This window comes from Numida meleagris, chromosome 10 (assembly GCF_002078875.1).
Source record: "Numida meleagris isolate 19003 breed g44 Domestic line chromosome 10, NumMel1.0, whole genome shotgun sequence".
NCBI lineage: Eukaryota > Metazoa > Chordata > Aves > Galliformes > Numididae > Numida > Numida meleagris.
The window spans coordinates 9,379,805-9,401,900 of NC_034418.1; the positions used below are offsets into that span (position 1 = coordinate 9,379,805).

The 22,096-nt window shown below is 37.6% G+C and overlaps 1 protein-coding gene across 1 annotated transcript in view; it reads right to left on the bottom strand.

The window, feature by feature from the left end:
• Positions 1 to 22,096, bottom strand: part of LOC110404525 (neural-cadherin-like) — a 43,973-nt gene that overhangs the window by 3,285 nt on the left and 18,592 nt on the right. Inside the window, exons 7-28 of the mRNA XM_021408892.1 lie at positions 21,301 to 21,443; positions 20,364 to 20,536; positions 19,292 to 19,460; positions 18,397 to 18,567; positions 17,329 to 17,501; positions 16,742 to 16,909; positions 15,931 to 16,180; positions 15,709 to 15,836; positions 14,713 to 14,899; positions 13,889 to 14,032; positions 12,252 to 12,535; positions 10,106 to 11,720; positions 9,432 to 9,525; positions 8,231 to 8,415; positions 7,816 to 8,045; positions 5,330 to 5,607; positions 4,358 to 4,572; positions 3,359 to 3,486; positions 2,705 to 2,832; positions 2,103 to 2,226; positions 1,357 to 1,537; positions 600 to 766 (exon numbers count right to left, since the gene is read on the bottom strand). Of these exons, the coding sequence (XP_021264567.1) occupies positions 600 to 766; positions 1,357 to 1,537; positions 2,103 to 2,226; positions 2,705 to 2,832; positions 3,359 to 3,486; positions 4,358 to 4,572; positions 5,330 to 5,607; positions 7,816 to 8,045; positions 8,231 to 8,415; positions 9,432 to 9,525; positions 10,106 to 11,720; positions 12,252 to 12,535; positions 13,889 to 14,032; positions 14,713 to 14,899; positions 15,709 to 15,836; positions 15,931 to 16,180; positions 16,742 to 16,909; positions 17,329 to 17,501; positions 18,397 to 18,567; positions 19,292 to 19,460; positions 20,364 to 20,536; positions 21,301 to 21,443 (5,335 nt within the window). The remainder of the gene's footprint in view (positions 1 to 599; positions 767 to 1,356; positions 1,538 to 2,102; positions 2,227 to 2,704; positions 2,833 to 3,358; positions 3,487 to 4,357; positions 4,573 to 5,329; positions 5,608 to 7,815; positions 8,046 to 8,230; positions 8,416 to 9,431; positions 9,526 to 10,105; positions 11,721 to 12,251; positions 12,536 to 13,888; positions 14,033 to 14,712; positions 14,900 to 15,708; positions 15,837 to 15,930; positions 16,181 to 16,741; positions 16,910 to 17,328; positions 17,502 to 18,396; positions 18,568 to 19,291; positions 19,461 to 20,363; positions 20,537 to 21,300; positions 21,444 to 22,096) is intronic.

Genomic DNA, 22,096 nt, shown 5'->3' on the forward strand with positions numbered 1-22,096 from the left:
CAGATGCTTTCTGAACTATACAACCTAAACACTGGCAGCTGTGTACCCACAGTAGTACGTAATTAGTTCAGAGCAATTTTACCCTGCTTCTCCCAGACAAATTCATGGGGTTCTTCAAAGGGTCGAGAATCTGATGCATCACTTCTACAATAACAACTTAGCTCAGAAGACAGCTCACTCAGTGGTACGTATAAGTGGAACAGGATGTAATTTTCAGAGGCCCACACCATTAGAACTGCTACAGGCAGCTTTCTTGGCGGGGTCTGATCTATGCAGAATCAGCCACTCCTGGCTGTGGCTGAACAGCACACCAGAGCAGAGAGATAACTCTTGCTGTTCTGTATAGCTAACACTCCACTTCACTGTAACAGGCATTAAATTCCTTTGAAATCCAGTGGGATTCCAAAGTGGATTGTAGGGTCAACGTCTTAACCAAAGATTCAGATCCTTAAGCACCCACAAAAAGAACTCCAAAGGTTTTTGTGCTTAGCCTAAGGATTTGAGTTCTATTTCCAACTCTTAGATTAGTTTCTCTGGGCTAAATAAAGGCTGGCATCGATTTAACTTTATGCTATTACTGTCCAGGATGACCTGCTCACCTGCAGTGTTATGTGCTCATCCTTATTTCGAGACAACATGCTTGTGATGACACTGTCAGGCTGCCGCGTCCTAATCATGGCTTCGAACAGTGTCCTGCGGGCAGGTACACTGATGGGAAGCTGATAGCGAATGTGACTTCCTGGCCCAAATGTGTATTCTTTGGCAACTAAAAAGACAGGGATAAAGACCTTTAAGCCATTCTGTAGGGTGAAGGAAATGTTACCGTTCCCATTACTTTCATAATAAGAGTTGAAAGTAAAAGAAATTATTGTAGAGCAGAGCATGGGATCCATGAGACATAACTTGGCTATGTCCTTTCATCTATTTCCACAAATTCCCAGTCACTCTCCTACTTCATCTTCCCCCATAGAGAGGTGATCTCCCTCCTGACTTGATCCTCTTTACGATGCTCACACAGGATGACAGCAGGAAAGCAGAAGCTCTGACCAAGTCAAAAGAAGAGACTGCAGACGAAACACTACAACCAATTTTCACAACCTGCTATTCTATAGTTGTCTTTTTGCTGCAAACGTTGGCTCCATAAGGGCTAAAGCCATTAAGGAATGATCCTGTACCAAAAGCATAGATCCCTGAACCCAGCAAAATCTATTTCAGACATTGACAGAGCCATAACTTCCAATTCCAGTTGTGTAGTTCTAATTCTCAGCAATCGTTACTTGCAAACACTGTAAGTTTGTATTAAGTTTGTATGGTAAACTGAACCTATCGGTAATGTAACAGAAAAGCAGACCTCACCTTTATCACATCCATAACCATAGTAACCAGGCAAGCAGTGACAAGCAAAGGAGCCCCAGTCTCCGAGACACCTCCCATGAACGCCACAGGAAGAAGACCCCATGGCCTCACAGCTCCCATCAGTAAGTGTGCAGCCTGGAAAGCTGTTCAGGGACTCTGCAGGAGTCTGGAGGTCATATACCTTCAAAAGAAAATTTAAGAAGTATTTGCACCCCATTCTTAAACAGAATTAGCTATACCATGTTAGTCTGTTGTTCACCTGCACTGTTTAAGAAACTGTTTGATTTTTTGACACTGAAATTTTAACTTATTTTAACGGAAGTCCAATTTTTAAATATTAAACATCAAGACTGTAGTTTGCTTTGAATAAACTTAACTATGAAAGCAAAAAAACCACAAAGCCTAATATTTCCTAACGAACAACACATCTGGCACAAACATACCATCGCACCATTGCCATTCAGGAGTTCCCAGAACAGGCAAAGCAGCATGAAAAACAACTGCACAATGTAGGGGATAAACAAAGGCAGAGGTTTGGGCTCTAATACATCTGTCTGTAATTAAGAAACATTTTTTCAGGGTAGCTATTCTAATTATGACAGAAAAATCCAGAATTTTCTATTTTACACTGATGCACAAGGGCATTGAATAAATTAACGGAAGCAATAATTTCAGCAGTAAGAGAAATTTACTAAAAATTTAATAATGAAATTTTCTCCTTTGCTAAAGCAAAATGTTACACTTACCTGGGTATCCAAGATGAAATTGCGCAAACAACCAGAAAAGTGCTTGTGTAGCAGCTGTGGGTAGGAATATGGCAACGATTCTTTTACACCGCCCAGCTGAAGAACATGGTTCCCATTCAAATACCTTTTGGCACGGTATGCATAACAAAAGCAGATGTGAATTTATCTTCAAACAAAGACATTACATAATAAGACAGATAAACACCTATACTGCATTTCCAAGGAACACAGGCCACCCAAATATTATCTACTTCTGTCTCTGAAATACAGCCAGTCAGCAAGCAGAAACTCTGGCCCTTCTAAGTTAAGGGTAATTTATTTTTTCTTAAATGTGACAAAATCTATTGGGAGTTTAACTGTGGGATACCTTATTACAATTCAAATGTCTGTGTTCAGGTCAGGAAAAGCTATAACAACCTAGACACCAAGTTCTCCTTCAACTTTTGTGTGCATGTTCCTCCTGTACTGCAGGAACAAAGACTGTTTTGCATTGATAGAGGCCAGAATCTTAAAAGTCGGCTCAATGCAGTCTTAAAGGTACAGTACACACATCTATGCTCTGCAGTTTCCCCCCATCACTCCTCTGAGCTGAGGAAACATACCTGGCCCTTTGGGGAACAGACCCAAGGACTTCACAGTTTGTGCGATCGTCAGCAGACAGCCATTTGCCCACTCCTTCGATCTCTGAAACAACAGCAGTGCTGCAGCGATCCAAAATGAATCGAACATCCTACGCCAAAACATAAGATTATTGAATTGAGAATTACTCTAAGTTTCAGGAAGCAAAATGATTGCAATTTTTCATCATCTTTTTTTTTTTTTTTTTAAGAAGATAAAGCAAAAAATGTTGGTTTTTCTTATTTTTTCCCATTTTCCACCTTGCAATAAAAACAGGAAAGCCAAAATGGAATCATCTAACAAAAAAAGCACTTGCCTCTGCACTTAATTTTTACCTCTGATTAGTTCAACCATTTCCACAAAATCTGTAACTGCATTTGCAAGTAAGTAATTATCTGCTTTTTGCACATATGTAATTGATTTCAGCATTCCAATGATCCTCTGATCCATGAATAGAGAAGATTACAACGTAAGTAGATTTGAAATTGACAATGCTCCCTTCCCAAAATTCATATTACTCATCAAATCTACAAGGATGGTTAGAATAATACATAGAATTATCCAGTCTCTTTTCTCTACCCTCATGTATCTGCATAGGTAAATGCCAGCATTCTGAAGTGAAAAATCAAATAACTGACCTGACCACTGGTTCTCACTTCCAGTTGATGCCATTTTTTGTCTGTTACATTCAGGTGACTTGGAAACTGCAGCATCACAGAACCTGAGCCATGGCTCATCTTCAGCACAGGAATGCCACTGGAGAGCTCTTACACAACACAGGAAAAATAAATCACATCCAGCTACAAGTTTCCTTCTATTTTGGATATTTTGGCACAGCTGGCGAATGTACTGATTTAACGGTTCTTGCTAATCAGAAGGTTCAGTATAGAAATAACCATATTGTCTGACCATTACTATGTAAAAATACTCATTTAATATGGTTTTTATTTCTCTACTTTAGATTGTGCTACTTCTTTGTCAGGAGTCAAACACTAGAACAAATTCCTGATAAGCAATCTGTAATTTTATAATGCTCTAAAATGAGCACATGCAGATTTTACTAACTTCTCCTCAGATTTACAAGTACTTGTAAAATAAAGCAAAAGAGATTAATGATTAACAATATCCAACATTACCATTCAAATAATTAAGAAAGCACCAACTATGTCATGCATCTTGAATATTAATTAATTCACAAAAAAGAGGCAGTTTGCTACTGCTTTTAGATATGTGTCAACATCAAGCAGTGAGTTCTACTCGTGTACGAATTTTCCTATGATAAGAATGGCATACAACTAAGTCTGCATTAATTGTGTAACAGCTATCTTCAAAGAACCTAAATTCCCTTATGGCACTACAACTTTCCTGGGGGTATTATTTTTAAATATACAAATCTGCCCGTTTTATTTTCCCCTTGGTTTCCTCTGTAACAGACCAACACCATAGCTGCAGGCTGTAAAAATGCAATACATAAAAAAAGAAAGACCTGTTACGGAATGTTTCAAAATATGTTTCAAAATATTTTCCAACATTTTCAGCCCAGAAAATAAAGCATCTCATCAGGTGGAAAGACTGAATGCTGCTCACAGCCCACACATTTCCAAAAGACAATTTTTTCCACACAGTTGCAGCAGTACCTATTGCAATGAAGTTTTCTGTATTCCCAGGTTCTGGATTTGATAAAGGACCACTGTATAAAAGAAGTCCATCTGGAACTGTGGTAATAAACTCTAGAGAAAGTGAGCTTTCAAAACAAGGCCTGATGGGACGAAACCATGCATAACCATTTCCATGGAAACTGTGCTTAGTCTGCTGGCAGTCTGGTCCATGAAACGAAGCAGGACAAAGACATCTGAAATAGCACAAACAAAAGAAATGTCAAAATTCCCCAATGTTCAACTGTTTCTTTGGTTCTCCATGCAATAAATGTAGGGCTGAAGTCACACAGTGAAATAATTATGTTTGCCATCTCAGGTATACAGAGGTGCTCAGCAATTATTAAAATACCTTAAGAATACAAAAAACATTTAGCCACCATACAATCTGCATCCAAGAAATATTTCTGAGACCACGATGTTGGGAACAACAAACTATTTTGCTAAGTAAGCAAAATGAAACATCAAACATCAGTTGGTCAATTTATTGCAGGGAGAACTCGGCTCAAATAAAATGTGTAGTTTCACCAAAGGAATACTGCTGATGTAAGTTGATGCTACAAGAAAGAAATTTTCCCATGTGATGTTTTCTAAAGTCCTGACTGCTCATTGTTTTCACTACATTCTATTCCCTATTGTCCTGCTGCTACTTAATTCCTATTGAATAAAATGCCCTTAAAAGTGAGACGTGTTCATAACGCCACCGTTTTTTTCCCAGAGTTTTTGTTCTTGCAGTATTTCCATCGATTCCAGGACTAAAGCAACCATCATTGGGCCACTGGTAAAGACACTGTTGTCATTCAGTTTACACTCCACTACACTCACAGGTTTTCTCCTTCAGCTAGCACTGCACTCATCATTTTATGAGAGCTGTATCTTGTTAGCTACACTGGGCACTTTAAAAACAAAAGGAAAAAAGTAGAAAGAAAAGGGGTGCAATGAAAGTTTCCTCACCTGTAACCATTCAAAGTGTCAATACACATCCCACCATTGAGACAAGGGCTGTGGGCGTAGGAGGAGCAAGGCTGATGGACTCGGTTCCTGGCAGCACAGGTGCAGACGGCGCTGATGGTGGTTGTCACAGAGACCAGCGACACGCTCCCTGCATCCACCACCGTCGGGACGTTGCTCACAGCGAGGTGGTTCATACAACCATTGCCCTCGCTACAGTTCGCGCTCCTACATTCATCCACGTCAATCTGTGAAATGCTCACTTGTAAAGCTGACTGGATCTAAGGGAAAACAGAGTTTGAATGTTCCTGGACGGTGACTTGGCAAGTCTGCAGCAATTAGGATTCAGCCTGCTGATTTACACCCTATGCTTGTATTTCACCTCAAACTGTCTCAAACAAAATGTAATCAACTCAGCACATGGGTTATTATATTCTATTCCACATTAATCTTTGCTATTTCCTTATTTTTATCACTAATTGGAATTTGCATCTGAAGGCCCAAATAAAGACGACTTCTAATATAATAATAGTGTTTCCACAAACAGATATTTTAAAAATGTGCCTAAAGCTTCATAATTTGATTTGTATTTGAGAATTCAAACACACTGAATGACATGCATTTAGTGGCTAGGCCTCACTATGGCATAGTTACAGGCAATGGAAATATACAAATGTAACGCTAACAACATGAGATTCTTCTCTGTACACTCAATACATATTTTTTCAAATGATAAAATGAATGACAAATATTTTACAAATAGCTTGGAAAAGACCAAAACAAATACATAAATACTGAAGCTTTTGTTCTGTTTTACTTTACAGTCATCTGAATGCACAACCCTAGGAAAACTGACCTTTATAATCATTTGTCAAATATCATCCAATATCATAATATGTATTGAAATCATGTCCCCAAAGGCAAAAAATACACTTTATAATGACACTATGCATCCTGTCAGGGCACTCTGGTGCCTGTTGCTCACATCAATCATCATTAGCAGGGAGTCAGTAATGCAGTCTTAGACAGCTGTATAGTACCATTACAGGAAAGCAGAGTGTATATAAACAATCTCAGCTCCTTTACAGTATTAGAATGGATTATTTTTACTGCTAAATAAAAACAGTTGCTGTAAAGCTACATCCCAAGGAAGTAATGCAAACACATTATTTATTTAGCAATTCAATGAATAATTCCGGTGCTAATTACTTATTTTCTTTATTTATAGCTAAACTTCACAAAAATCTGCAGAAATTCTCCAGATATGATCGGTTTTCTTTGGATTGTTGGTGATTAGTCACTAGAGCTATTAATTAAATATCAAGAGGTTATATATAATTAATACTAACTTAACCTTTTCTCTAAAATATGTGAAGCCATCCCTTGTTACCACAGTGATGAATTCACCTGCCATATATTATGGCACAGAATATCTGAAATCTGTGCAATCTTCCACACTATTGTTGCAATAATTCTGTATGTAAGGAAAAGAAACAGGTGTTACACTTTATGAATAGCACCCATATTTCCAGCTTGGTCTCCGAGTAGATTCCCACATTCCACACTATTTAACACCTTTGTGGGCAGGTGGTAAGATAGATATTGTTCCAAGAATCATACAGACATGTATTGACACTCATGGGAAGTGGTGATCTTTTTTCTTGAAAATTCCACAAGACGTACCATGTATTAAATTCAACTAGAGTGGGGCAAGATAGATTACAGCTGGGTAAGTCAGTCAGTGGGCATGCAGAAAGTGGTAAGATAGTAGGAGAGTTAGGTGTCATCCGAAAGGGAAAGAAAACATATTTTACAACTATTTCCCTCTCTAACAGAAAATATGAGAGGGGGCATCCCATCGTATTTAAGAGTTATCCTTTGATGAGTTTAATAATTAGTTGTCTCCATCTAACTTAGCTAATTTAACTGTTCTAACCTGCATATTCCTTCCAGCACGATTGTTTCTATGGACTGCCATCTCTTTGTACAGCAGAATTTCAATCTGGGTGACATCAAGCCTCTACTATAAGGCTCTAACCACAAGCAGAAGATTTGGTATTTCCATCAGCATCTAGAACATTGAAAAAGCTATCCTATTCAAGACATTCTCTGCACGACAGTACTACTTTCTCTTCTAAGGATTCTTCTGATAGATATCAGAGTATGAAATCATGTCTGAGAGATTATACAATGAAACTGGAGCAAATGCAGGGAACTGTACCATGATTGGGAATGCAGAGCCATCTTTCTGTGACTGTTATATCTACTGGAACTGAGTTCACTCATTGCATGCTTGGGATTATGCGGAAGGAAGTCAATTTGAATTTACCATTTGTTTGACAATCTTTTTTGTCTTTAGTGAGGCAAAAAAACATACCTGCAGATCCTGCATATTCTTCCACTAAGGTTTGTTTAAGGTTTGGAATACGTACCTTAAATCTGTGTCATTCACCCAAACACTGAGTCCACAGAACAACCCAAGAACATACCTCATTTCTAAATGCTGCCACCTCAGCATGCAGTTTCTCAGGTCTGTAATACGCTGAGCCATCATGAACTGCAAATCTTACATCTGCCTGTTTTCCATCAATGTTCGTCAAACCGAAGACAATGATATCACTAAACTGAACTGATAACATTTTTGCCAGTAACTCCTTGAACATGTCATATCTGTTTTTGCCACGTTCACCACTCCTTATAAACTCCTCCGCAGTGACATCTGAGTTTGGGATTCAAAAAATAGATAAACATGAAATAGAGGTTAATATCTCAACTTACTTAGCAATATGGAAACATACAGGAAAGTGCATCTGCCCTACTATAGTTTCTAAATCAAAATCATAAAATAAATCATTCAAATACAGAGGCAGATGATCTAAACTCTCAGCCAGAGCTGAAACAAACCTGACAGACGCACAGTGGCTGAGTTTTGTATGGCTTCATTTTCCAGCTCTTTGACATGGATTTGTACTGTAGATATAACATCAGGACAAAGTCCATCAGAAACTCTGACTTTTAAGTTGTATATTCCTTGAGGAGCATTATCCACCATCATCAACGAACCAGTTCTCTGATTTAATCTGAAAGACCTAGACATAAACCTTCAATCAGGAAAACTTAATAAACCAAAACTGAGAGCTTACATTACTCATTAATTTAATTCACAAGGTCTTAAATGTTGCTATGAAGGCTATAGATCAAAACTTATGGGAATCCACAAACAACATCAACAACCAGAAATAGCTCAGCAAAGAAAGAAACAATTTGCAGAGCTTATACAAAGATGTTTCTTCCACTCCCAAAGCTCTAGACCTTCCCTATCCTGAATCAAAGCAAGCAGTCACAGGAGTTGCTGTAACTGTGGGGTTCAACATACCCATCTATGGTCTATACGAAAACAGAAACTGACAAAAACACACAAAGTCATTCAGGATTATCATTTGTCCATTCAGAATAGGAAAAAGTCAGTACAAAATCTCTGACATGGTTTTCATGTGCCACCTCAAAGGGGCAGTAATTAGTAACTATCGAAATATTCCACGAACGTTACTATGACACAGAAAGCTCCCAAAATGGAAACAGGCCCAATGGCTACTGGTAAATAGACTAACTCCAGCAAGTTAAGAGTTACGATTTTCCTGTGCAATTGTGAATCAACAGAGATCACTGAATTTGCTTTCACTTTTAATGAAATGATTCTATTATGCCCCTTGGAATTTGTGATTTGTATTCCATCAACTCTAACAGTTAGTGACAGGCAGTGAAAACTCTGCCAATTTTTAAATTGGGTCTTACAGAATGTGTACGTATTAAGAAATTAAAGATTAAAAGCAAACATCATGGTGTGACCCTGCATTCACTACAACAACAAAAAAAATCATTTCATGTATTAAGTTCTTGGTAACTAGTTACCAGGGTTTTGTTTGCTTTTGGTTTGTTCTTGTTGTTTGGTTGGTTGTTTTTAAGTACATTCAAAAGGTACATTCCTTAATACGCTCAGTAATCCTGGTTTTGTGTACATCCTGAACACAAAGAAATACCTGGTGAGTATAATAATTACAGAAGCATTAAGTATTATTGATTTTGACACAAATATAATCCTCACTTGAACAGTTTTCCTTCAGAGAGAAATGTTTTGTTGTCCCACTCATCCTGATCTGGTGCGAACACTTCCCCAAGCACTGTTGATGACCATTTTCCTGTTGAGATAAATTACAATAAATCTGCATTTAATTTTCGCTTTTGGGTGCACTTTATATTCCACAGCACTCATTGCTGTGATAATTATTTCCAGATTCCTCCTTAATTTGGTGATGGCTATGATCCAAGATTCTTAAAACAATGCATAGCCTGTCACTGATTTCTGCCACTTCTGGAGAGGTGAGCACACTATGGATGTCACAGGAAGGCATCAAGGCCAAACACAACCCAATACAATGCAAGCTATATCAATACAACTCCATATAAAATTCTCAGAATTAAAAAAATAAAGAAGAATCACAATATCAGGAGTGAAAATCATAAAGTGTCGTTGCTACTCCACTGTTTCACACAGCACACAATTGGAACCCAGAAAAAGAGGAAGAGAAGGACATGACCAAGAGCAGGAAATGGGCAAGAAGCCACTAAGCTGTTCCAGATCTTGGCCACTTCAGGCTCCTGTGGTCTATCACAGAAGTGGAAGATCCATTAAAAATAGAAATAATAGGAAAAATAGAAAACTGTTCTAGAACAGCAAAATTAGCAGCCCAATACAGAACTACTCCAGATAACACTTACCTTTGTTACTGAAAACATAGATATCCTTATGGCCAGATTCATGGCAGTTGTCATTTTCATCACCAACTGTTATTATTAAGGTGTTTGTAGAGCTCATAACTGGAATCCCGCTATCTGTTATAACTATAGGCAGATGAAACACCTTCTGCTTTTCTCTGTCAAAGGACCTCAAAGCAGTTATGGTTGCAGTGTCATTTCTGTTGTCAGTAAGAGAAAAATCCAAAGAATTCTGATAATCTGGTGGCAATGAAAATGTAAACGGTGGCCCATTTTCCTTGCCGTCTGGATCATATGCATGAAGCAGTTTTGATGAGTGGTTCATATACACTATTTCAGGCCTCAACATGTTTTCCCAAACTACTGGCATGTATGGTGCCTCAAACCTTGGTCCATTATCATTAACATCAAGCAAGTTAATTAAAACCGTAACACTTCCAGTTTCAGCAGGTGTCCCTTGATCTGAAGCTTGCACGATTAAACTGTATTTCTCAATGACTTCACGATCTAGTTTATTTGCCACAATCACATGACCATGTTGGTCAATGACAAATTGCCTCACAGGATCCGAATCTGGCTTTATAGAATATATAATGTTCCCATTCAAACCAGAATCCTCGTCCGTAGCTCTCACTGTGGTTACTGTAGTACCTACAGGTGTGTTTTCAAAAACAGGGCTCGTCTGAATAAGCTGAGAATGGAAAACTGGACTGTGGTCATTAGAGTCTTCAACTTCAATCAGGCACAAAGCAGTACTAGAAAAATCAAGATCTTCCACTTTAATAGTCAGATTAAACTGTCTTTCATGTGCTTTCTCAAAATCCAAGTTTTTTTTCAGTCTGATAGTGGCACATTGCCATTCTTTGTCATTCTCAATATAAAACTTCTGATCTGGGTCTCCCCTGATGATACTGAATGTTAAGCGAGCGTTTTCCCCATGGTCTGCATCTGTAGCAGACACTCGGAGAATTTCTGAGTCAATGGCACTGTTTTCAGGAATAGCTGCCTGCCACATCTCTTTAGTAAAATTAGGTACGTGATCATTGACATCCGCAATCCAGATGGTGGCAGTGCCAGTTCCTGTTAGCCCTCCCCCATCTCTTGCTTCAACAGTAAGAAAGTAACTTGCAGTCCTTTCTCTGTCTATAGCTCCCCCTGCTACATGGATAGTACCAGTATTGGGATCGATATTAAATACGTCAGTACCAAACTCGTTTTTCACATTCTCTGTTATCCTGTAAGTCAAAACAGCATTGAGACCTACATTTGGATCATCGCGATCAACTGCACTCATCTCCATGACTAATGTATCTGCAGGGGAATTTTCAAAGACGCTTCCATTGCAATCATCAGGCATGCATGTGAACAAGGGTGCATTGTCATTTATATCCCACACATTAATAATTACATCAGCAAATCCCGTAAGTCCTTCTCCACCTTCATCGGTAGCCAATACAACAAATCTCCAAAGTGCCCTCTCTTCCCGATCCAGCATCCTGTGTGCATAAATGCTTCCTGTGTTCTCATCTATTGTGAAAACATCAGCAGCACCATGCCCATGCAATGAGTAACTCAAATCTCCTTCATCCACATTACTATCAGGATCATTTGCCATAACCTGAAAAAGTATTGAAAACAGGCACAATAATTATAAAATGATTACATTACACTTTGCATGCCTCTACAATCTAACAGAGTCCAAACAAAAGTATATTACATGCTATTAATATGTGCGCATTAGATGGCAATTGAGAGGTGGGACAATTGAGAGTAGATAAAAGTCCTTCACACTACAATAACAATGTAGTGTATTATACTACTACAATCACCTTTTATTTTTTCATATTTGTAGAAGAAATTTAACTACACCATTTTGATAGCTACTTTAAAATAACATTTTAATGTTTTTAATAACATGATCTGGTTTTTGGGATCACAAATGATCCATTCTGCTTATTTTGCTTACTGTATCTTTGTAATTTTTTTCCCATAAAAGTCAGTTTCTCTTCTTCAACTGACAAAAATACCCAGTAAAACTACATTACATTAATAGATATGTGCTGGGTTATTATTCACATAATTGTACCAGAGTAATCTGCGCTCTTTCACTGAAATATTATAATCAATGAAAGCCCGTGAAGTACACTACCTGAAGCACAAAGACTGGTAACCCATCCAGTTCCTCAATTATACTTCCATAGTATTCGTTGATAGAGAAAACCGGAGACTCGTCATTTTTATTCATGACATTGATGATGGTAACTGCATAATCTTCCCATTTCCCATCAGAAGCCAACAAGTGGATCTCATACATTTTCGTTTCTTCATAATCCAGTGGCTGGGCAATAAAAACAGCTCCCGTTTCTGGTTGTACATCAAGCACTCCTCCTGTGTTTCCAGCAGTGATCTGATAACGTAACTTAGCATTTGTTCCTGTCAATTAACAATAGTGTCAGAAAAAACACAGTTTCTTGAAGTGCATTAAAACATGGGATGTTGAGATGAAGCACAACACATATTATAACTGATTTTTGGTATTATAGTTTGGTGATACTTTAAAATCTGCAGCTGTGTCAGACTACTCAATACAATTTGTGTCTAAATATAAAATTTGTCTTTGCAATGAAGTATTAATTCTGCTTTTACTTACAATCCCTCCACTTCATTGAAAGATCAGTACAACTGGCAAGGCTACAGGACTAAAAACCAAAATTCATGTTTGCCAACACCCAGCACATAAGAACGGGTTATAAAATACTTCATAAAATAGAACTATTCTGCACTTGTATTCCTTTATGCATAGATTTTACCAAAGAAGACAACTGTGACCTTCTCCTCTGGCTTAATACTGAAGTTCATAAAATTGTGCAAAATCAATTTGCCAGTGGTTTTAGATCAAGTAAGGACTTATAGCCTTTAATTCTGCAAGCCCTACCTCCAAGTTACCATTCTTTTCTTCTTCCCTTCTTTCATAACTACATCTTTACTAATTTACATTACTAAGAGGACAGAAACGAAGGGCCATATCTCTGTAACAACACTACCCTGATCAAAGCCTATAGAGTAGTCTCACAAGAGGTATAAGTAATAATCTGAGAGTTCCTTGTGTAGATAAATCTTTCATTAGTACAGCTTAGCCACAAATGTCTCAATCTCCTTGAACGGAGGAGGAATCAAATGCAGCCAGGATGTATTTGCACTACACAGACATGCTGATTAAACAATTCTCTGGAAGCAGTGCAACAAAATGTAGTGTACTATGTCCAAAAAATGGAAGTCTGCACCCTCCCCTCTCTCATTTATGAGCGCTGATTATGTACTTGTTTTTACATGACTTCTCCTGACTAATCTGTAAGTAAAGCAATAGGGACTTAAGACAACGTACGTCTTTAGGAAGCTCAGTTTCAAATATGACAATAGGTACCAAAAAAACAACCTTTCATTGTCTATAAACAAAGTAGTTGAATTTCGTTGTCTACAAGTCTGATTTTAGTTTACTGGGACATTTTTACTGGTACTCATTTGTTAAAAAAAAGTCTTTAATAAATCTGTGCTGGCACAGAAATCATTCCCCATCATCCCACATTAATGCATCGCTTCATAAAATGGGAGTCATTTGACTTATGACTCCATTATGAACTAGCATTCACTCGTGATCAGTTCACACTCAAAGAAGTTTTAAAATCTAAGACATCTTCCTTCCTAATACCATTAAATTTATCTTGGTGCACTGAAATTAACTCATTAATATTTTAAAAACAGCTATGGGGAATTCTGATGCTTTACCTTCATCTTCATCATTAGCACCGACTGTAATGATAGTTGAGCCCACATCCTGATCTTCATCCACATTTACTTCATAGACACTCTGAGTGAAGACAGGCTTGTTATCATTCACATCGGTGATAAAAACGCGCACATAGGCTGTGTCTAAAGAGACAAGAAACAAGAGATTAAAATACTCAGCCGTGCCACTTCTGTCAGCTACAATTCCTTAAACTGTCTAGCAACACATTAAACGAAGACTAATATGCAGACAATACAGAAACAAACCCTTAGGGTTGAGGACAATATATGTACCAATATTACTCAAAAGCACTTGGATATCAAATGAATGCCACATCCAATTTTCTTAAAGAGATAATACGTGAATAACTGATGCCTAATATGGCAATGTATAGTTTTAAGTCATAATTTTTGTCCTTAAGCCACAAAAGTCAAACTTTAAGTCTTTATTTAAGCACAGCTATCAACTGAGAATAAGATTTTCTGTCTTGAACTTTCCTCCTTCGTACTTCATAATTACTCTTGAATGAACACAGTGCTTTGAGAAACTTCCCCACGCCCCTAATGCGGTCTCTATCCTATGGATGGGCACATCTCTGCCAGGCAGGAAATACTCTTTGAACTCTAACTACAAATCCCTATTTTTCTTTTAGTTTCATAACAAAAAACTCTGTTGACCATCATGATTATAATTTAAAAAATTCCTTTCAGTTCTATTGCAGACAAAATTAATTAAATTAAATGTTAATCTTGCTTTTCAAAGCTTCTGTTTTCAGATACCAACCCAGGCAAAATCCTGCTGGTCACAGATATCTGTTTCTTACCAGAATTTGGCCTCCCATGTTTTCCAGGCCGGGCTGATTCAGAGCCATCAACTGACTCAACTTCTAAAAGATAGGATCCCTTCTTCTCTCTGTCAAACACTGAGTTAGTGTATATTGAGCCTGTCCGTGAGTCCAAGCGGAAACATCTATAGTCTTCACTACGGTCATGTAACAGAGAGTAAGTTATCTAAAGGATTAAAAACAAGATGTTAATCTATACTTTTCTTTCATTGGATAGATTATAACTAAAGAAGCACTTAAAGAGGGGAAGACCAACGGCAGAGAACTTGACCTGATCCAAGAAAACAAAGTAAAAGTGCAAGCTTGAGAAATCTCTAGGTTAAAGTCAATTAGCTTGAAATAAATTTGCCTTGTCTCACCAGTTCATGAGTTCACTAGCTCATATTTGCACAGTACTTGAGCAACAGCATTCAAACTTAGCTAAATATTCCAGGAACTAACATAATAGCCAAGTGTGAGTTGAATTTGCTCACTGCTATGGGCTATGTTCTAATTTCTATATTTGTATGTTTTGATGCACTTGACTTCAGCTTCCATTTCTGTTTCCCAGAGAGAAAACAGTTTACTTCCAAAGATGTGCCTACTTTAGATTTCTAAAATCAGTAGCGAGTGCTTCCCATAGTTTACTACTCACAAAAGCATTTAATAACCTTATTTTTTCATTAATTTGTCCAATCATATTTTAGGTCTGTGTAGACCTTTCCAAACCAGAGCATCCTATAGCGAGGGTGTTTTTCACCTGAACTACATACTGCATAAAAAAATATTTATTGTTTTCTATCTCATACCTACTAATTATATTTGCATTTTTCACATGACAGGAAACACATAATTAACTATTTTATTTCATCTCATGTTTCCGTAGTAGCCATCCCTTTTCTAGGCTGAAGACTCCTGCTCTGTTCAGTCATTGTTTAATACAGAAGTTATGTGACTACACTTCCCTACAGAAGACATAGATCCCCACTTACTTACCTCACCGTTCTGACCAAGGTCAAGGTCGGTGGCAGAGACCTGAATGACAAATGTCCCAATGCCAGCTCCCTCTGTTATTGAGGCTTCATAAATAGATGAGGTGAAGAATGGGACATTGTCGTTGACATCTAAAGCATCAGAAAGAGCACATAAAGAGGAAAGTATAAAACAGAGTAAAAATATACATATGATTATTTTGTGATCACTGAGGAACTTACACACCTGTTACATTAATATAGATCATAGTGAATGCTGCCAGAGGAACTGCAGCAACATTCTGTGCTCGAACTCTCAGCAGAAAGTTCTTTGTTGTTTCATAATCCAGTCGCTCAGCTACCAGGATTGAAGCGGAGCCATCATCTCTGTTTGGAGTCAAGTAGAAACGAACTGGCATGTTGGTTTCTGGAACAAGTCCCTCTTCTAGGTTGTAAGTCACACGAGGATCACCAAGGGGAGAAGTCGCTTTGATTCTCTGTGCAGTTCAAAAAATGTGCATAAGCAACAGGTTTGTAAGTACAGTAACATTTCTAAAAGATCCACCAAATCTTCAAGATCCTCAGCTCTCAACTGAAAACACTAAGACAAGTATTTCTGGTTATCGGGTCTTAAACCTACTTGATACATCTCCAGGTGCAAACAGCTGCAGCCAAAGGTTACCAGTCACTACAGGTTTGGTTCTTTAGGATGTTATCCTAAAAGCATGTACTTTGGAGTTACTTTGTAAAACTGTTCTGATTACCTGCTCTGAGCAAGTATTTAAAGTCCAATAATCTTCTCGGGTAAGATAGTAGCATTCAAAACAGTGGAATTTATTTACCTATAGTGTTGCCCAAATGGGAAGGAAATTAAATAGCTATTACCCTCACATAATTGAAGAAAAATGCTGGTGATTGATACCATTTTTGAATGAAAAGGAATAGCAGATGATTGGCCATTGTAATTCACAAAATCATAATAAAAGATCACTACAGTTAGATAAACAAGCACATTCAGATACTCTAGAGCTTTACAAACAAACGTGTTCCAAACTTACCAAAACTGATGCATCTCGTGTAGTATTCTCTGGAATGACAACTTCATAGCTGTCTCTTTCCCACTGTGGAGGCTGGTTTTTTGCACTAGTAACAGTTACCACAAGTTCAACTTTACTGCTTCTATTGCCTCCATCTGTAGCAATAATATCTCGAATTATAGATGACCTCTGAACAGCAAAAAGGGGTTCATTACAGAGGGTTTTGATTAGGGCTCAGGTGAGCTTTTTTAGCAAAGTAAATGAATATGTGAAGTTAAAGGCATACTTAAGAAAATCTGCACAAAAAGAAAACATCCACAAACGGAGAGAAGATTTTAGAATATGAAATAGGTGCAAGGCTGCTAAAAAATCTGCTATTTTCTTTATTCATTATTGCTGGTAAGTACTGCTATTTATCTCAATAAACCTTAGCAAATTTCAGCACATTAAGTTTAAAGCAAGCAGCCTGAGGCTTAGGTTTAATTTTAAAATGATATACTGACCCTCTAAAGTGAAGGGATAGCATGGCAGTAAGGAAAATGCAATGACCTCAGCCTCTTCTATGATACATTGAGAAGGCCAGTTTAAAAGGAAAATAAGCACCATACCTGAGATATGGGTTGGTTAACAAATATCCAGCCAGACGTGGGATTAATTTCTAAATAATCTGTTTCTTCATTTGCTATGGAGTATGTGATGACAGCATTTGAGCTGTAATCATCATCATGTGCTGCAACACGGAGAAAGCTGGTCCCAACTCTTGTGTCCTCTCTTAGGAAATCTGATGTAAGGAAAGGATTTTTCAGACTAATATTTCAAACTGATCATCAGTTCACTAAAGTACCATGAACATCTTACTAAGAAACATGAAGAAATACTCAAGTAAAAATGTATGGAAGATATAACTTTATCCTCTTAACAACAATGCCCATGAAATCAAACCAAATATTTTCAATTGCTGTTATCGCTCCACAGCTACGGATCACATTTTAAATTCATATTATCATATTCATAACTTGGAAATCTTATTTCTCACAATAAATTACTTTGTTTAAAAAACAGTAAAGGACCAATCTCTTTGTATGAAATATAAACAAACAATTTCAGAAAAGGACCACGATGTCAGAGACTACTTTCTAGGATTTCTATATTTTAATTAACTGAGAATATCAGCCTTTGTTTTTTTTATGAATATTATCCATGCCTCTAGGTGTTTATCCATAAATCAGCAGGATTTTCTGAACAACCAGGAAGGAAAGGTAAAACAACAAAAAATACAGAATGATAAATATCAAATAGGAAAATGTATGACAAAAAAAACCACTATTAATCAAGAAACAAAGGATTCAGTTGCTGCTCAGTGCTGCAAACTCACGTGGTCTCACACCTCTGTGCAGAACCACAGACACTCAGTGCTCTCAGCAAAGCACAGACACTGAAGCAGCAATCGTTTCAAGGAATTTTCCCATAACACACAAAAGCCTGCTAGTCAAGGTTGTGCTTGTTACATTGCACATCATACAGAACAACAATTTTGCAGTTAAGCTAAGTGCATCTCTGGCTACAAGCACTCAGTCACAAGGTTTACTGCCAAGACAGACAAAATCCAGAAATCTTAGACATCAGGTAAGCTCACAGTCAAGGCACTGAAACGCTATCCAATGACTCTCAATTACATTCATAGTGGGTGTTTTCAAATCTGGGATCATTGTCATTTTGGTCCAGAATGATAACATTTATCTGACATATTCCAATGAGCGGCTCTGCTGCCTGGTCTGTTGCTGTCACAGTGACAGGATATTCCCTCTGTTTTTCTCGATCAAATACCTGAACAGTTGTCAGAACTCCTGAAAACAAATTAAATACCAGAGTTAGAATACTATGCATCTGAGAATAAAATATTCAGATGTTTATTTGACTATCAATAAATATATCAATAAATACACTGAGATACAAGCCAATAGGTTAAATACACCTATCACGTGAATTTTAGGTTTAAAGCTTCAGTCACGAGACTTAACAATCTCAAGAACTTCAATTGCTCATGGAGACACAAACTTCATATATGCTTACATCCTTGGTTAAGAAGACAGGTAAATACCAAACTAGATTTAATACATGAAGTTTATAAAAAGGATCTATTTTGAAGTAAGCAGGGGATATAAGGTACATCTCATGCGTTCTTTCCTCTGAAAGTTCCACCTGAATTTAGTTTTGCCCTTCCAAGAGTTTTAGTCTCTTGGTCATTTGTAAGACTATTCTGCCTTTGGATATGTCATTGATATGCCATTAACAACATTGCAAGATAACGTGCACTAAAAATATGTATGTATTTTAATTTGCTTACAAAGCCACACAAGTTATTTTACACAGCAGAACTTTCACATTTCAGGGAAAATGTAAGTCCCAGCTCAGTATTTGATAAGAAACTACATGTTTCATGGAATTAATACAGCTTGTATCTTGTCTGCTATCAAAAAACTCAGTGAAAAGCACAAAGTCTGTTTTTATTTAAGCTAGTTTTCCATCAGTGTTTCTATATGCCAGTATCAGTTCTGCCATTCGCTTTACCTGTGTCAGGGTGAATACTAAACGCTGGTAGGACACCATCTCTGTGCATCAAGCCATATTTCACTATACCGTTGGCTCCTTCATCAGCATCAGTGGCTTCAACTTGCAGCACAACCGTCCCCAAGGGCTGGTTTTCCAACACAGAAGCATGTTCCCTATAATAATGACACTAAGAAAAAAAAAATCAAGCATATACCTGCCATTTGACTTAAAGATATATTAGAGGGAAAACAACAGCACAACAAAAAACACTATTTAGCCACATTTTTTAATTTACATGCTTCACTTTGCTGTTTTGTGGTCATAGGAATACTGAACAACTCCCACTTGGTTAAAATATTTGGACAAAATGTACAGCTGCATGCAGTTCCAAGTGCAAATATATTTCTATGTTTGCAAAAGCCTTATAAAAAAGAGTGTACACATTTGCCCAAACCACAAAACTGCTCTGGTCAAAAAAATTCTTGAAAATCAATACAAACAGTCACTGACTTTCCAAAATACGCAACATTTTCCACTAACATATTAGCCTTCAGCATCAAACTTTAAATTTGTAGACAACAGAATGTTAACACCAATGAACATTCTGAAAACACATTCAAGCATTTATTTTTCACAGTACTTTACAATTTAAGCTAAGACACCATCTTCGTTCTCTTCTTTCATCAATTCCAGACATAAATTCATCAGAAGAAGCCCATTAAACTTAGAGAGGTGTTCTGGAAGGTTTTGTAACAAGACCACGGATAGATACACCTAATCCACCCCTCCTCATGTGTCATACTGAAGCTCCAAAAGTTATTCACTCGACCCTATCTTCTAAAATGCCAGAGATGAGGTGGGGCTCAGGAAAAGACAGTGCTGACAGGAGCTGCTTGGCCACGAGAGAAGACCAAAGCACATAAGGCTCAGGAGAGGGATGTAAAAGATGGAGAAGACTGTGGTATCGAGAAGAGAGAAGGAAGTGGATCACCTCTTGAATTACTCACCTGCTGCATCACTTGCAGTGACAACAGTCTTAAACATTTATCACCCAGTCTAATGCATACCACCTAGTCTCATATATTTATACCTTCTGAAATACAGGTTTGTTGTTGTTCACATCATCAATTTTCACAATAACCTGGGCAGTACTTGTAAGAGAATGGGGCCCTCCCGAGGCATTATCATCAGTAGCTGTGACATTAAGTACATACTCTGTCCCCTGCAGCTTTGGAAATGGACTTGAACGAAGTCTAACTAGCCCTGTAAAGACAACAACAGGTTGCATCATTTTTATTTTTGGTACATTAACCAATTACTGTTATTCTTCTCACTGGTAAGCAAGACAACATCCATTCTGATTTACCTACTTAAAAAACAAACCTCAGGGCTGCTACATTTTAATTACTATGGTATTTTTACTGCAGTCTGATACTAAAACAAAATTTAGGCAGTACAACAACAGATTTGCTTGCGAGTATGCCTACACAGCTGAAGGAGACAACAGCTACAGCTCAGCTGACTCATCCTCTTTAGTGCATCTGCTTCCACCAAAAAATATCCAGAAACACTGTGGCAGACTTCTGATACCTGCGGACCATATTTTCAGGAATCTGAATCTAACATTAGCATTGCAAAACACAGTTTGCAAAGAAATCAAAATTTCGTGCTATAAGTGAACTCTAAAAGATAAGGACTTGAGGCAGCTCTCTCCTTCATACATATTCAATGCCTTTTGCACATGCTTTGAAAAATATGCATTCAGATTTTGATTGCAGTTCATAACAGGTTTAATACAGAGCAGTTTCACTGAAGTTAATTAAGTTATTCAAAATTTGAAACTGGCCTTCCTGGGATTTCAACTGGTTGCCAGTGTCTGTCTAAAAACATCCTCCTTCGGTGTTTATTTTTCAAGCAGTAAACACAAACAAATCTCAATTTGAAGGGTTGTATCAGCCTACTCAGATGCTGTGTGGTTTTTGACTGTTTCCATTTGCTGTATCAGCAAAGAGCTAATACATCATTACCTTTCTTAGGGTCAACAACGAAGTTTCCTTTTTGATTCCCAGATGGAATATCATAGGTCACGCCATCTCCATCAGGGTCAACAGCACTGACTGCAGCTACCAGTGTATTTGGGCCTGCATCTTCAGAAACAAAGCTCCTGTAGCTGTTAAACAAAATTATGATCATTTATGAAATTTAGACAGAAAAAAATATACATAGGACTTCTACTTGCTACAGTTATAAAGGGTACTGCAGAGATTTCTAATTTATTACTGTAATTATGCTACTAAGTAATATGCTACTTTGTAAAGAAATTAAATTATAGCACCGATGACTTATCCAGCCTTCCACATCTCACATCTTTCTGTTGTTACCACCTGTAGATTTCCATTGTAGACTTTCAGCAGTGCTGGCATTTCAAGCTTAGCTTCACAAGGTTTGGGCTAAACGCAGAATTCACTGATTTATTCTGTTTAAGTTATTCAATTCACAGAATCAAAGCAAATATTTACTGAATTAAAAACACTGTCTGTTATAGCATACTCTGTTTTTGAGACACACTGTCAAAGTAGTTTCAGTGCAGTCTTTGCACCAGCACAACAAAGACAAGAATCAGATCAGGGGTATGTGCATAATGTCAGTTTTACAAAAATCTCTCCTCAGGACCAGGCACATCGCTGACACTGTAAGCTCTTAAGAGGCATTATCGGCCTAAGCTTAATGCTCTTGGTTGTAGAAAAGCCCTCTGCTTTAGCAAAGTCCCAAATACTTATTATTTTCTCTGACAGGATTGGGCATAGGCTGCGCTAAGCGTAC